Genomic DNA, 17,714 nt, shown 5'->3' with positions numbered 1-17,714 from the left:
ACATGTAACTATTCAACATTGAATTCAATCAATATATTAAGTAAATAACTTAGAGATAGAGCTGTTTAATATTTTGTTAAACTTTATGATCTAACAAAATATTGAATAAAGATAAAAGTACGAGCCTTTCCTATCTCTCTTTCTCGGATGAGTCTCTTAAAATACAATGAGATCGTCGCACGTTCTTTCAATTTGAATACATTAAACGTGTTTTTGATAAAGAGCACGTAAACATTGAGATCGCGTTAATGCACATAAAAGGGTTAAAGTCGAAGATGTATAATATTTGAATAGGCGCCATTATCTCAAATCGATAAAATTATGGATTTGCCTGGCTGCGATAACACAGATATCGACTCGAATGTGATGTAAACGACTTGTGTATGTGCTATAAGCTATACAAATGAACGCATGTATGTATCGTATTTTAACATATATTTATTGCACACAAAACCCTGACAAATTTCTTCATGGTGTGATTCTCGGGAAAATCAAGATTCTTCAAGAAGCCTTTCTCGCAGAGAAATATCTTTAACCCGCATAAATAAAGCGTATTTTAATTTTATATGTCATGTCTTCCCTTCCTGTGATTTTATTATTTTATTTATCTCTTATTTGTTAATTTTATCGTAAGCTGTTTTTTTCCAAAAATTTATCCAATATTCATAGTCAAACTTTCAAGAAAGACCAAACATTCTCGTTATGAACATTTAAAAGAAGAAAAAGGAAAAAAATTCTGCCGCTCCGGAGAATTATGTTACATTCGGCAGAAAAAAGCACGACTAAGACACGTATAATTCGATGTCGCGTCACGTAATATAAATAAAATTACATATATATATACGTGGTCATCTCTCTTTGTAGCAGTCTTACACTCGGCATAATTTGCCCTTTCCGATCTAATATTTATATTTTATTCAACGTTCATGCTCGTCAGCCGCTCATTCGCAAAATCACGAGCGAGCACAAAGTTGCTATCCCCAGTTACTGACGGCATTGGCAGCACGAATGCTTATAATATTTAATTCGGCACAGGCCATTCTTTACTACTAAAACGCAATTCGGATACTTGTCTACGCACTCGGACGACTCGTGCACCTCTGAAACATAATGTTAAAATATATATATTTATCAAGTACATCGGATCCTATAATTATTAAATGGCAATATCTCATAATTATCGAGCTAATTTTTCGGAAAATCGCTAAAAAAAGCTACAAAAAATAAGGATATAAGAGTATAAATTTGTTTTCTTTACTTTTTGGCGGTTTGTGCGCTAGTGGCACTTCTTTCTTACACGGCTCCATGTTACATTGTTGTTCTGTGCTTGGTTTACTAATTTTTGAGCAACTAGTGCTGCTGATACCTTCGACGGTGCACCGTACAAGTCGATTTTGAATTCCAACTCCGCAGATTGCAGAACACTAAAATAGAACACATAAAAATTATATCAGACATATAGATATTCAAAATGCAAATTCCCGATAAAAATTTTAATTCATTGTATTTGCGACACTTTACCGTCGACCAATCTGAGGTGAACCATTCCGGAAGACATGCAGACATTCTACAGACTTGCTCAGTTATTGGTTTGGGATCGCTGCAATTTTGTGCAGATACTACAATAAATTCATCATTCATTCTAATTATACAAGCGACATCTCGATACTGCACGCCAACGCCACACGAAACAGAACACTAAAAAAGAAATTAAAAGATTTAAAAAAAAGTTATACATGTATAAGAAATTATATATCATTATTATAAAAAAATTATATATCATCATTATAAAAAAAATTGCATCATACAATAATTAGAAAAAAAAACAAATAGAAAGGACACTTTATTAAATGTCTATTTTGTTCTCGAATTGACCACAAGAATTGCAATTAAAATAAACAATTTTAGTAATTAAAAGTTGTACATTCCAATTTTATTTTCAATTTCTAATTACAAAAAACTGTAATATTGATTTGAAATTTGAAAATATATAGTGTCTTGAAATTAAAATTAGATTTATGTAAAGAATTAATGTCATCTATATCAAAATTATGTCGGCAATTTTGACTTTACACATTGCCACGAGCCGTTTTATTTTCTGAGTCGTGCTTGTACTAACGGAAGTCCATGGACTAGCAAACCACTTGGCTCGGTTGCAGGTCATTCCTTGTCCGAAGCAATGCATCTCCGTGTCCGGCCTCTCTTTGGGATTGCAGAATAACTCGCTACCATCGGCGCATGCCACTCGTCTGACCCTCACACCGTTTCCACATTCTGCGGAGCACTATAACAGTGACAAATGCTGTTTATCTTGAAGTCGAGAAAGTTAAATTCTATGATATATTTGAGATCCTATCTTTCTTATATAAATCATCACAAAGAAATAATTTTACATATTTAATTATTGAATAAATGCACGGACACTAAATGAACATATAGGATTCATAATTTTTAAATATTTTTTCACGTTTGCCTATTTTCAATGGAACTATCCTGTGATTATACCTTTGAAGACCATTCTGAATACAGCCAGGGCGCATAATGTCCCGTGTCTGTCGCCTCATTACAAACCGCTATCTCGCACGCTTTTTGGGATTCTGGTTTATTGGCTAACAAACAAGACTGTCCGGACGTTATACAAGTCACCGTTCGATTTCGAATTCCACGACCGCACGTCGCTGAACACTGGAATGCACAATAAAAACGTAATAGGCAGAATATATTTGTCAATCACAATTAATTTTAACAGCAGAGCAAAAAAAGTCCCATTCACTTACATATACTGATTGAAGAGTTATAAGAAACATGAAATATCCCTCACTAAAAAAAAAACATGTCTCACATAGTTACATGATGAAATCGTGTAATTAAAACATGTAAATCACGTAACGGATTGTTCCAAATCAGTACGTGATTTTTTTAATTACGTAATTTGAAAAGTCACATGATAATATTATTCTTTTTTCTTTTATTCTTATCATTTAATTTTTTAAAATTCAATAATTATAAAATCACATAATAGATGAAATTATTTCTAAAACTTTTATTTCTAAAAACATGTGATTTTTCAAAATTACGTGATTTTTAAAAATCACGTACTGATTTGGAACAATTCGTTACGTGATTTACATGATTTCATCGTGTAACGTTGTGACATGATTTTTTTCAGTACGTTCTGCTTAGAATAGTTAATCGAAAGTTCGAAATATTTTTCGTGCGTGACAAATTCAGTTTTCTGTCGATTATACTTAAATATAATTCTTGTTCGTTTACATTCTTTTTATCAATCTTCTATTAATTTATTATTTCTATTAATTATTCTGTTTATTAAAACACGAACAGTTCTAATACAAACTGTTTCTGGCAATAAAAAATAATACTAGCGAGATGTATACGTTAGACTGTTTTCTATGCCAGCTGATTTCTCACTTCGGATTTCCAACGATTTCCTGTCCTACTTCCTAAACCACTGAAAGTAGCTGTTTAACAATGAAGGCAATAGAATAATGACTCACCGGACCCCAAGCGCCCACGTCCCACCTAGGCACGTCGTGCTGCGATGGCATGTGCCTCAATTCTGGGCTCACGTTAGGACACGTTGGCCGACTGCAAGTTTCCGTAATGCTGAGATCTGGCGGTTGCATACACGCACCAGCAGCAACGCGCATTGTTAATCTCGCGTTCAACTCCTGGATGCACTCGAGTTTTCGCGTCCTGATGCCGATCCCGCAGGTGACCGAGCACTCGCTCCACGGCTCGGCTCGCCATCTGACAACATTTCCGGCTCTTCGAATACGAGATCAAGCTTATCTGCGTAAATCGCAAATTTTCTGGGCACAGGGCAGAGTTTATCACGTTTTTATTCAGCTATTTCTTGAAAATCGATTTTTGTCTCAACAAAAACATCAGTAAACTCTAAATCTTTTAACAATTTAATTTAATACGAAAAGAATTTGCTGAATATCTAAAAATTTAGATAAATGCAGATTTGAAAATAATTTTGTTGAACTATGAAAATAATTATGTAAAAAAGTCAAGTAATGTTATAGAAAGCTTTAAGCTTTATTCTAACTTAAGCGTCCTACATAATTATTTTGATAATCCAAATAAATTATTTTCATCTATATCTAGCTAAATTTTTAGATCTTCAGTAAACTTTTTTTTTCATGTATGTGAGAAACGAGTTTGAACATATCGAAGAATCTAGTTGATAAAAAATGCAATGATCGTATGACAATTACCAAAAGATTGGAAGGTCATAGTAGAAATTTATTGAAGTAAGTACCTAGCGGCGCAAGGATGATCGTTGCATCGCAGCGGAGGAGGATGCTTCGGTTTCTCCACGTTGCGACAACGTTTGTCGTTGACGAGTGTCTGATTATTTTCGCGGATGCACTTCAGGATCGTCGTTCGTACGCCTACAAGTTGCAGCGAGTTATAAGAAGCGATTTAACATGTCTTGAATCTTGTGGTTTGTTACATCTTCAATTAATTCAAAGTCTGATTTTCCTCAGCGAGAAATTGGCTTGATGTTAAGTCTCTTAAAAATTTTTTTAATATTGGTTGAAACATATCGTTGTATAACGTTGAAATTTCATTAAAATATCTACTCGAAATGGAACAAAGAAGAAAATTATGTCTGCGGCTTAAGTGCAAAACAATAACTCATTTTCCGTCTTTTATAACTTAGACAGCATTAACGTATTAATAATTTTATTGAGGAAAATTTCATTTCAAGTTAGTTTAAGAGACTAGGAATAAAACGAAGTGCGACACTTTGCGAGCGGGACATTTTATATTAAGTATGATCGACATGACCGTCGCGTTCCTTTTCGTATTTGTCACTTTCCGCCCGTATCGCGTCAATTTAAATTAGAATATCCCAGTGACAGATATCGGATGCTGTCGCATGCAATGTTCAAATGTCAGAAAATCAGTGACAATTTCCGGTTGGTATTTCAAAAGTATCGCACCGTATATCTTTGCAGACGTCCGCAATTATGTCTCAATTATACTCTCACTTAACTTCAATTATTTATTATGTTTACTTCATTCAATTTAAAACAATAAAAATGCGATCCAAGATTTTTTTTCTATTTTTTTTAATTATTCTCTTTTCTCTCTTTCTCTCTCTCTCTCTCTCTCTCTCTCTCTCTCTCTCTCAGACAAGATTTTTTTTTAATGTTCTAAATAAATGAAAAAGATTAAAAATATTTTATGTAAAATTTTTTAATCGTCGTGCTAGAATGTGTTTAATTATATCAAAATAAAACATATCTCAAGCTACTTCCCACGCAATATTTCAGAGACGTCTAGACAAAGTCGTTTTCCTAATAATCTTTAATTATCCAGACACTTTTTGTGTAATTGTCCGTTTAATCAGTATCTCTCGCGACAGACTTACAATAATTCGAAATTGTATGCCCTTTTTATATCGACATTATCATTCATTTTATGTTTAATTATTACGTACTTCCAAATTATATTTCATAATATCCATGTTTTATTAGCTAATGAGTTTATCCCTCAAGAAATAATTAAGCGTATTATAAATAAATACGTTTCTATAGCATGAGACATATGTTTATTTATCGAAATGTGGTGGTTGTTAATTTTATCAATAAGCTTTAAACTATAGTAATCGATTAGACTATTTCGTTATATAATCATAAATATTTAATCGTATACAATTTAGAGAGTATCTCGCGTATATTAGTAATATTTATTCATTAATATTCTTTATTTTGCGAACATCGCGATATCATATTTCCTAAAATATACGAGAGATACACGAAAATGTATTACTAGTAATATTGAAAATTAATGCAAACTCATCGATCTCAACATTATTACAGAAATTATAACACTGTGTACATTCCAAAAGTTAAACAACATGTATTGAAACATTTATCATTCGCAATCCAAAGCAATTAACTCACATTTCGATATTGGATATTAAAATCTCGAGAGAAATATTTCATTGAAAGTACATTATTTTCCAAATACAATGTGCTAAGTCAATATTTAAATTATTTTATTACATGAACATATAAACATACGACATTGTAAAATTTTAAAATCCCATTTTTTAGATTTATAATTGTAGTATTGTTGTAAAATAAAAAATTTTATCTCGCTATACTGCAGAGAAATAAATTTTATTTAAAATCATAACTTTCAAAAATTGTCTTCGTAATATAATATATAAACTATAAAAGAAACATATTGTCAAATTATACTGAAAAAATTATATAATATTGTTCTTAATAATTTTGCCAAGAAATAATCGCTAGTAAAATACTTTTCAATTTTACATGGTAAGAACGATTTTGCTAAAGTATCTAAAAATTTAATTAAATACGGATAATTTGTTAGATCATCAAAATAATTATGTAGGACGCTCAAGCTAATTGCTAAAATATTTTTGCAGCATTGCTCATTATGCTTGAGTCTACGTAATTATTTTGATGATCCAACAATATTATTTTCAGACCTATATCTAGCTAAATTTTTAGATACTTCAGCATACTTCCTTTCTGTGCAGTTACGTGCAACACCTCAGTACGAGTATCATATGACATTATGACACGTGATTAATTATCAAGGCACCATCGTCTTACCTCCTCCGCATTCCTTTGAGCAGGGAGAGAGGCCGACTATTTTCCAGGTGAACTTCCTCCTCTTCCTCCTTCTCATCGCCTTTGACTTTGGCTGATCGCCCGCCATCACCGTAGTCGGTGGATGCTTCATCTCTTCCTTCCGTCCGCCATCGCGCGCACGCGGCAGATCGCGATCGCGATGCGTCGAAGATAAATCGCTTCGCCGATCCGATCTGGAAGACAGAGAGCAACGAGTTGTACGAACGAAGACAAATCGCGATTCGAGAGATTCTCATACGCGAACGCGTAGATTCCTACCATATAAAGGAGAAAGTCCATTGGTGGAATATCCGAATTATTGATGAGTGAGTGCCGCATAAGAAACTCACTCCATGATATATTTCAGAAGTATCATACCGATCGAACAGTGAAGATTAAGTAAAGTGAAGAAAGATTAAATAAAAGTGAAAATTAAAGATTAAAGATTGGAGAAACCGCATATAAAAACGTATATGAAATGAACGTTCGAGACAATTAAACCCCCGTGGAAAAGAATTTACATGTACGCAATCTATAATTTTAATGTGTTAATGGAAGAAAAATAACTTTGAAAAAACTGCGTTCTCGATACTTTTAAAACATGATATCGTTTCAAAAATTTTAATAAGAATGTATATATATTTACGTTCTTGTAACGGGTATTCGCACAGTTACGTGAGTATCTGGACTAGGTATCTCGTTGCCCCGATCGTTTGCTCCTACGAAGAGGAATAAAACATGTTTATGGATTATAATCGATGATTTTTTTATTGTACATAATTTATTGGCAATAGAGCAATTACCTGCGACAAGCAGCGGCGGTGCAATCACCGCTTTACCGTCCGGCACTTCCTTCATAGGTAGCATGTACTTGTACAGTACACCTGGATTTAATTCCACGGATAAAATCTACGATAATGCGCGAACAATGATATTAGCAAAGACTGAATTCAATTAAATGGTAGATTAGAATGCATTTAAAGATCGCGCGCGATAAAAAATATATTATATAATACTAACAAATTTTGATCAATATTTTGTTTCTCAAGTAATAGGTGTTTCTTATAAGAGTTTTTTTTAATTAAAAAGGATATACTTTTGAAAAAATTCTATCTTCTTTCAGTTTTTAGAAACTCCGCTGAAGATTTCTTATATCATAACACTTACATAATAACGCAAATTCGTGATATATGTAATACATAGCTATAAAAAATTTAAATATTTGTTTACAATATATAAAAATATGTGCTGTTACAATTTTAACTATATTATAAAAATAATAAAACTTATTGGCAATATTTAATATCAAAAAATTACATTGACTTATTAGATTTCTATTTCTTAACACCTGAATTATTCTTATGTATTTTATTATAAAATAAAAGAAAAAGTTGTAAATTGTTTAAATTTGTAATTCTTTAAAATAAAGTCCTTGAATCTCTCAAAATCTGCGGATAATAGTATTTTTTTAATCTTACATTCTTACATTTAGCAGATAAAAATACAAAATCACCATTCAGATAATGAGAAACAGAAATCAGTATAATTAATACTCGAAAAAAATTTTACTTTCAAATTATATGTAGTTTGACAGTGCTACGTAAGAGATAAAGCGAAGCAAAATTAAAGAGATAAGAAGATATTCGTGAGTAAACGTCGTTCGTAAATTGTAACTCGAACTATCAGAATAATTAAAGAAAATCTGCTTCTGATGCGATTAACGAAAAGTAACGATAATGCGGATAGTACCTCTAAATGCAGAGACTCGTTCAACGGTCCGGTCGCCAAGATACACTCCATACGGTTCCTATCGCCCCTCTGGTATGTTAATGTCGTACCAGCCGCTTTATAAGTACCACTGGGACTGTAAGACCACAGTCCGTTTAGGATGTAACTGCCGTTACTGTCTCTCAACGCTGCGAGTAGATCGATCGTTTGTTAAGCATACTACCAGCATACCATCGTTGCGTATTGCCACGTAAAAACGTTTAATTATTCGTCTCTACGTACTTTTACTAAATTACTGACGCTCTAAATTGCTTATACTAAATTAATTTTATTACTTTATCAGAAATGATAAAATGCCTGCGGTAATTCATATTCATTGACTATTCATTGGTTTTCTGATGACACGATTTTTTAAAAATAAGTTTTAATTAAACGCTGTACGTATCAAGCAATTAAAATATTCATTACTTAATACTAATTTACAGAACTGTTTTACTTTGATGAATCATCAATGCTACCTAGAAAATTACTGCTGAATCGGAGCTCAGAAATGTTAAGCGACATGGCACCCTTCGGAATCGTGGTCACCTGCTGATGACCTTTAGACAGAATCGGCTCCATGAAGATGCCTTCAAACAACCTGCACCCTCTGCCCTGACCACCGCACACGCCGCAGGCATCCATCGTCGCACCGGAGCCCACTACCCCATCACATCCTATAAGCTGAATGGCAAATATGAGAATATTCGGCATCATTGCGTTTATTTAATGCACAGAGGAGACTCACCCGGGACTCTCCCCAATTTGATCAAGCCTTCTATTTTTGAAAACTATATTTCTTACAATATTTTTTTCTTCAGATAGGTTTATTATTATGTTTACAATTATTACGGTTAGGCTCACCATCTTTTTTAATTTTTGTTCAATTTAAATTTCTTTCCATGTACAGTAAGAGAAATATTTTTCATCTCGTTATTAAAAATTTTTTTTCGAAAAGATGCTACTGGAATCTCGATGGAGTCGAGTAGTTTCAAACGTTATTGATTGATAAATATATCTGACTGAATTGCATCGGACATTCGATGAATCTCAATGACATGAGAAAGGAATGGGAGAGGATCGTCGCGCGCGGCAAAGAGCCCAAAGCACGGATCAATAGCGATCTTATCGATCGATCGTATCGTATCGCGTCGGCCTGGTGTCGATCATTAATTTCCGGCATCGTTCTCTCGCCTAACGCTCACGCTATTCATACCTTGCATTGTCCAGCGACGCAGAGCCATCGTTCACCACTGCGTTCCGTCGAAATCCCGCCGGCGCCGCCGCGTCCACGAAGATTCGGAGCATCGCAGGGCGTGCCGTCTATTACTGCCGGTTCAAGCGTTGCGTAAAAACGCTCGCCGACTGCACGGCAATTGAGCGCGCAGGAGTTCGGCGCTGGGGAACAACAGTAGTCACGATTAGGCCAGGCGGAAGTTAGTCACCAGGCCTGGTCATTAGCTACGTCATCGTTATATCGGTCGAACACCGATCGGGCGACGTCACTCGTTCGTTTGGGCATCGCAAGACCCTTCTTTGTTACTTCGTAAAAGTCATATGTTTCGCTAGTGGCGAAAAAGAGAATTCCGCCAGAGAAATTTAATGCATACCATAAAATTGAATATTGTTAAATATTATAATTGATAATTGATTAATAATTACGTCGACCCTGGCTAATAATTTGAGTTTAATTTTCAATAATGATAAGAGGATCGATTAACCCTTAAGGATGAAAGTTTTCTAACAAAAAGAACCTTAACTAAAAAGGACTTTGTTTCTAAGAGTTTATGGAGTATCGAATTCGATTCTGATATTAGAATTCCAAAATTTAAAAAAAATTCAGAAAAAAAAACAAATTATTGTGAAACTCGATGTTAGAAGGTTCTTGGTAGCGTTGAGTTTAAATATAGTTTGAAAATGTCAAATTTCAGGTAGCAGGAAATGAAAGTATCCATACACACATCCGTGCACCTCTACATATCCATCGACTCACCATCTACGAAGGGCATCCAGACATAACTGCGGCCCTTGTAGTTCCTTCCGTTGTACTTGGAGCACTGTTCCGCCCGCAAGTCTTCCGAGAAGTTCGGGCATTCCTGCACAACACGTAATGGATTAATTAAACTTACGGTAATTAAGGAGCGATCGAGAAAAGAGAACGGAGTTACCATCGAGAAATAGACGCGGTTCTTCCAGGGAGGAAAAACTGACAGAATCGATCGCGTTGCTTTTTACAGCACGTCGCGCTTTTCCCAAAGCGCTGCGAATAAATAAAGGTAAAATTATTTGCGGCCTCTGGCAGAAAAAAAAGCTCGCATTCCGAGCTGCCGCGTGCGCCGAGAGGAAGTCCGTCTATTCGTGCAAACACGCGAATGCCGGCACGTGTGGTGCTAGTGCGCTACGTGCGCGGCCGCGTTGCAATTTCCGGGTAGACTATTAATTGCCGGCGAACGATGGTTACTTTGCCCGGGCATGTTTGCGAATCGCGAATGCGGCTCTGAACTGTAGTCCCCTGGTATCGAGCTCGAAGATAAATATGCCCGCACAAGGCGCCATTTTTCTCCCTGGGTAATAACGGATAACGAAGCCGCATCTTTTAGGTGACATCAAGCCAACAACGCGATTTTATTTTCAAAGCAATTTTAAGAATTAAAACTTTCACATTAAAATTCTTACTCTATGCTAAAAAAAATTTTATTTACTCTGAAAAATTCTTACTTTACTTAATTGTACTGTCCGTGACGAAAAAAAATAATGTTTCCTCTCTTCAAACTGCGGAACATGCAAAGTATGAATATTTGTGGGTCAAGAACACCCAGTAAGTCAACGGGCACTGATCGTGGCCGAGATGTAAACAGATCTTATCGCATGGTCTTTACTACCATCAAGAACTAATCAACACCAACGAGCCCTTTCTCCCTTCCACTTCCTTCTCATACCGGTCAAAGCCATCCATTACACGGCGATCTTTAGTCTCAGGTGGTGATTATTCTTATGAATTTTAAACAACGCCACGTGCACACACACACACACACACACACATACACGCACGCACGCACGCACGCACGCACGCACTACGTTGCAGAACCGGAGATATAAATCGTTGTCGTCCTTAATTGGCCCGCGCGATGATTTGTTCGAGACTCGTGACGCATCGTCGAGAGGAAAATCTTGAGGAGCGTGCTTTGCAGCGTGCACGGGTCTAGGTGAATATAGACACATTCGCTAATCTATGCGACATCGTGGAAGTAGTGACACACGCGTGAGCGTATATGCGAATTTTATGCGATCAACGAGCTGACGCGTAACTAATTGTCGGTTCAAGGCCCCGATGATAAACCGTCCTGAAAATAAAGCGGCCTTCTATGTAAGAGTCTTCTCCGTTTTCTTGAAATTCTAGGGATCTTTTCACAGAGAATTTTCGACGTTGCAGATCAGCGTTGCAGATTCTCTCTTCATGAAATTTATGTCAGATAGACTAGCGAAACGAGCGATTGACGAAAATGAGCTTAGTAAACGAGATTCTATTCATGAGCAAATTTTACATTGTAGATGCAATTCGGAAAAATATCGTTCGAATCTTCGTCCGAAATGATTTTTTGGATGCATCCAATAGAATTAAGATATCATTTTTCGATAAATTTAAGATTCTCCAGAAGCTCTTCGATAATATATAATAATTGCTGCAATCTTCAAAATAATTTTTTAAATATACGATGAAATTAATATTAAGTTAAGCACTTTGTGCCATTTTTCCAGAAATTTAAATAAAATTCTGCAGAAATTCTTCTTTAATTGCTCAAATATATATCTTAATAAAAAAACAATATAAAGTAAAAGGCTCAATTGAAATAAAAATCAAAATAATAATAATAATAATAATTCGAGCTAAGTTGGATCAATACTAACATTTATTTAATAAACATTTTAAACAATCGTTCAATCAAATTTTAAGATTCTTTAGAAATGCCTGTATAATTATTTGAATGTATCTGCGGAATAATTTTTTAGACGAACACGACAGAGTTAAGTAGAGTTAAACGCTCTATGCATTATTATTTTTCATCAAATTCAAGAACTTGATTTTCCAAGAGAGTTCCTCTATAATTCTTGTCGATAAACGTGCTGAAGGTCTTGTGCGCCGGCTTACCTGCGTATTGCACGTGTGGTAGCGCTTGTATGTGCCGATACAAATGGGTCTGGAGCTGTTCGTACCGTTCTCCGAGATAATACTTCGCCTCCTCAAAAGTCTCCTGGAACGAATCGCTTGCATTAGCTCACCCATTGACTCGTGCGAATAGCGTGATGCATCTCGATTTTTAGCGCCGAGTGCATAAGCGCATTTTTAAAAAATGCATAACCTCAAGATCAAAAGAGAGAAATGGAGAGAATATACGCGATAAGAATGAAAGAAACATTTATGAGTGTTATTTAATCATTGTTGCTACGCTGAAAGAGGTAATTACACTTGTTATTAGATGGAGGACAATCATTCCATATATTACATTTTTTATTTCACGTAAAATTAAATAAGATCATGATTTAAGAATTTAAGTTTACATTTTCTTTTTGATGCACTCTATTTAATACCATTTTATCTAAAAATTTTATGTAGTTTATTTAACATAGTTTATATGATTGAATATTAACATTTCAATTCAATATGATTAAGACGGAGCAAAATATGATTCGACTAAATCTCTTAATTGTTTATGTTAAGTTAGTCATTAATCAGAACTCTTGTGTAATCGTCAAGGATAAATCAAATTCAAGTCATCAGGCGATCTTTAACCGCAAGATACTGACTACTTTGTATTTACTCGTATAGTGAACTCGTCGCAATATATTCATATTGCGAGTCACGTAACGGCTCGCAGTAGCGTTAGGAAGGTGTAAATGTCAGTGGCGATAACAACACGTTTCTGCCCCCGGGAGAAGCTCGCAGAAGTCGTCGGCCTGCCGGTGTATAATCTTCTTACGCTACTGATCCGTAATTTGCACGCTGCTTTATAGCTAGCCAGGCAGGACATACAGGGTGTACGGAACTTATGCGTTAAAGTCTCTTTCTTGAAGAAGGAATTTTTGAATTATTCATGTTTCACTGGAATTTTATATATTCTTTTATTATTCAAATAAAAAATATATTATAATCCTGAATAAGAATCTCCATTGACGACAAAAAAATTCGCTCGTAGATAAATTTTCAAGAAGGAAACGCACAGTGAAAGCATATTTAAATAATAAACGCCTGGCGGCTATTCTCTTTTTCTCTCTCTTTTTTTCCTATCGAATAAACATTTGTACAGATATCACAATGTGTGCAATTTCAAGTTTTAAAAAATGCAATAAAAAGTTTAATCAAAGCTCTTTCGTGCACTTTATTTTTGTAATATAAATGACAGCAACGTTTATGAAAGCAGTGCATAAATTTTGTACAAAGGAAAAAATGTATTCCATTTATTCAAAGAAAAAAAATTACGTTTCATAATATCGCATGTAATCTTTTCTACATGTATATGCATTCATGAATATCAAAAACAGAATTTGTGAAATTTTACTTTGGTTCTAAATGTCCAAATATTTTAAAAAAGTTTTATATTGAAGACTTTCAATATGAATAAGTAAACAATATCAAAGTATTGCGCATTATCGCATTAGAAACTGCGGAATAATCTATCTAAAAACTATACTTACCCATCTAGCTACTGCATGTTACACGCTGATGAAGAAAAAAAGTTAAACGAATTATTTCTATAATAAGATAGCGATGAATCTGAGGCACCTTGTATATTCCTTATGGATATGAAAGAATCGAAGATAAGCGGTGATCGATCAATCGAGAGATTGAGGAGTAATAGTATATTCGATACGAAGTCCAAAGTTCCACGGTTATGCAAAATGCAACGCGATTCATCTAGCGAACGTTTATGATCCAAATTGCGCGAGACCCTAACGGTACCGCAAGGCATGTGATTATTGTTAGGATCAACTGCGCAAGGTGCTTTGCATTCTCGCGATGGAACCGCGACGCCCGACGATTACCGATCCCAGTCGTGACCTCTCGGAAGATCGTGCCCTCCGCACCGTGAGGACAAAGGTGATGCGAGGTGTGGAAATCATTAATCGAGCGTGAAGATATTTGGATGTGGTCATACAGTGTTTGATTTTCATGTTTAATGAGCTCTTGTCGCACTTTGTTTTGCGCTTTTATCTTTGTAAAGATACAAGTGAAAGGAAGAAAATTCTCGATATATCCTATAACGTATGTTTATCTTATTATTTATAACGCCTTATTTATTAATGTTATATAAAATATTTAAAGAACATATATATAATACTATTTTAAAATATTTTACATGTTTATTAGAAACAGAGAATTTTAAGCACGACCATATATGTGAATACATCAAATACGATACAGAAAGCTAAGATCGATCAAATTTTAGATGTTATAATCTGGATACATTATATATTCTTTTATTGAATCAATTTATTCCAGATATAATTGCGAGTCGATAACATTCGTTATCTGAAGTAATATTTTTCGCAATAAATTTCTTACTTTCTTCCTTTCTTTCTTTCTAATTTAATTTAAGAGGAATTATTAGCGTTTTAGAATAATTGTATTGAAACCAATCGACTCGCAATTATATCTAGAATAAATTGATTCAATAATAGAACATATAATATATTATTTGTAACATCCAAAAATTTGATCTTGGCTTTCTTTATCGTATTTGATTTTACATGTTTATTTTACAATATTTTAATATAGTATTATATATAGCACTAAATACAACATTATATAGCTACCAATAATTTCCGGCTAATATATAATTTTAATTTTTGTATTTTTGTCAATTTGTTTTTTAATTTATATTATTATAAGTTAATAAAATTCTTACTATATATAATATTTTAAATACTGGAGCATATTAAGTGTATAATTAATACTTATATACTAGATATTTATTTGTAACATTTTTGTATCCGAGCAATACAACAAAATTATTAGCCAGAAATTTTTGGTAGCCACAGTATATGTTCTTTTTATAAAAATTAAAAAAATTATTTCAGGATTTTTATTAATCTGTCATATTAAATGGACTCACCGTAGAGGGACGCATTCTCGAAATTGGGACTGGATACCAGTGCCACAAGATCTAGAACATTCGCTCCATGAACTCCACGTTCCCCAAGTTCCTCTTATCCTGTTGTCATGGCTGATTCCAAATTGTGTTCTTTCTTGTAACATATGATACACCTAGAAAAATCAACACTGTTCCGTCAATCGTGAATTCTTCAGCTAACTCCGAAACTTACAGTCAAAATGTAAAATTAAAAAGAAGATTAATTAAGATATAAGATATAAGAAATAATTTTCAAGTAAATTATTTATTTATTTTTATAAATTATTTATTAAATTATTTATTTTTAATTATTTAATTATATGTAAAATATTTTATTTTAATAATTTATGCAAAAATAATTATACTTCATTTATCGATTATCTTTCACATATACTCTTACATTACTTTTTATATACAGACCTTATTAATAATAGGACGCAATTTTATCTAATAATAAATATTTCTTTTCTAAATTCATTTAAATGAGAAAGAGAGATTTTAATCAGATTGAGATAATATTTTTCACAATAAATTCTTTACATGTTTTAAGATGCTAAATAGTAACGATTTAATTTTGTTATATAAATTTAATTTAATAAATTTAATTGTATAAATTTAATTTGGAAGGATTATTATCATCTATTTCAGATCGCAAATCTGTCTTTGTTGTAAATCTGAAAAGTAATCGTCGCACAGTCATATACACGTATCTAAGATAAATTTATTTAACAAATTTAATTAAATAAAAAAAAGGGATAACGAGCTTAGCACGATGATAATATAAATAAAACAAATTATATTTTCAATTAAAAAAAATTATTTAAATACATATATTATTCTAATCTGACCGTATAAATAATACTTTTCTTATTTAATTTATTTATTCATTTGACGGTCTTGATTCTAACTTAATATTATTTATTTAAAGCTTGTTTCCAAGTTTTTTGCTTATCGCCTCTTTCGTTCACTCCTCATGATAGATAATTGCGCGAGTGTGAAAAGCGATGATAGCTATTACAGTGAAAAAAAATATCGAAGCAGGTAACTGGATAATTAAACGATGAGGCAGATACGCACGTCTGGCATTTTGTTCCTGTTAATCACACGCTAGTATCATAGAGCACAAACTGTTTGTTCAGTAATTAATATCGCTACTGCGAACGAGATCCCAATTAGATCGCATGCGTTTCGGTATCACGTACTCTTGTCGTGATTAATTAAACGAAAGATCGATGACCGTATTGCATACACACGGCGCTGAATTAACGGCATTCGATCTATCTCCGCGCACCATGGGCTACTCGTTGCATTAACTTCTGCCGGAAGTTTGCTAAGGTAACGTCGCTTCACCACCAGGAAGAAAGGCATGACGTTCTCACGTAAAGATTTCCCGCGCTTCATACTTCATGTCCGATCCTCCCTTCGATCGCGCACGTCTAATTAATCAAACGCGAAGAGTCGCATCTCTTGTTCCCTCGCACGCTATGGGCGTAATATTTCGAGACCGGAATACAAATCGTCAATTTCGCCGAACCTGTTGCGAGATGAATAACAACCGTTAAATCTCGAAAGGTCTCTTAAATGTGACTTTTGTTTCGCCCACATTTGTCGGTTTGTTCTGTGCGTCGCGTCGCCGAGGATCGCTTCTATTTTTAACGAGCCGAGGATTTAGATTTCACAAAAGAAAAATAACACAAATAGGCAATTACGCTTTTCGTAAACACTGTTTCAATGTTGAATTTAGTGTCAAACGGTGAATTTAGAATTCGAATGAAGAGCTCTTAGCTGCTTTTTTTTTTGCAAGTTGTTAACCCTAAGAGCAGCAAACTAATACTTCCTTAATACCTGGCATTAACTCTGGAACGTTAATCACAGCGTTTATATAGCAGAGGCTCCATACAAAGAAGGAAATATATGCTTCACGTTAGATACACATAAGGAGATATTTTTACAGTACGGAATAATGAGACCTCATCGAGAATAAATTCATCGAGAATAAATTCATGTAACGATAATACTTCACAAAGAGAGAGAGAGAGAGAGAGAGAGAGAGAGAGAGAGAGAGAGAGAGAGAGAGAGAGAGAGAGAGAGAGAGTAGTAGTAAGTAAGTAAGTAACGTTAAGTTAAGTAAGTTAACGTTAAGTTAACTTAACGTTAACTTTAACGTTAACGTTACGTT

The 17,714-nt window shown here is 34.0% G+C and overlaps 1 protein-coding gene across 1 annotated transcript in view; it reads right to left on the bottom strand.

The window, feature by feature from the left end:
* Positions 1 to 984: 984 nt before the first annotated feature.
* LOC105620876 (A disintegrin and metalloproteinase with thrombospondin motifs 18-like) overlaps positions 985 to 17,714 on the bottom strand; it is a 65,209-nt gene continuing 48,479 nt past the window's right edge. The window contains exons 3-18 of the mRNA XM_012202351.1: positions 15,518 to 15,669; positions 12,556 to 12,658; positions 10,399 to 10,501; positions 9,622 to 9,803; positions 8,885 to 9,089; positions 8,388 to 8,554; positions 7,442 to 7,547; positions 7,285 to 7,357; positions 6,621 to 6,832; positions 4,286 to 4,418; positions 3,516 to 3,768; positions 2,506 to 2,685; positions 2,120 to 2,284; positions 1,522 to 1,698; positions 1,259 to 1,424; positions 985 to 1,100 (exon numbers count right to left, since the gene is read on the bottom strand). Of these exons, the coding sequence (XP_012057741.1) occupies positions 985 to 1,100; positions 1,259 to 1,424; positions 1,522 to 1,698; positions 2,120 to 2,284; positions 2,506 to 2,685; positions 3,516 to 3,768; positions 4,286 to 4,418; positions 6,621 to 6,832; positions 7,285 to 7,357; positions 7,442 to 7,547; positions 8,388 to 8,554; positions 8,885 to 9,089; positions 9,622 to 9,803; positions 10,399 to 10,501; positions 12,556 to 12,658; positions 15,518 to 15,669 (2,493 nt within the window). The remainder of the gene's footprint in view (positions 1,101 to 1,258; positions 1,425 to 1,521; positions 1,699 to 2,119; positions 2,285 to 2,505; positions 2,686 to 3,515; positions 3,769 to 4,285; positions 4,419 to 6,620; positions 6,833 to 7,284; positions 7,358 to 7,441; positions 7,548 to 8,387; positions 8,555 to 8,884; positions 9,090 to 9,621; positions 9,804 to 10,398; positions 10,502 to 12,555; positions 12,659 to 15,517; positions 15,670 to 17,714) is intronic.

This window comes from Atta cephalotes, assembly GCF_000143395.1.
Source record: "Atta cephalotes unplaced genomic scaffold scaffold00030, whole genome shotgun sequence".
Lineage (NCBI taxonomy): Eukaryota > Metazoa > Arthropoda > Insecta > Hymenoptera > Formicidae > Atta > Atta cephalotes.
This window is presented reverse-complemented; position numbering and strand designations above follow the sequence as displayed.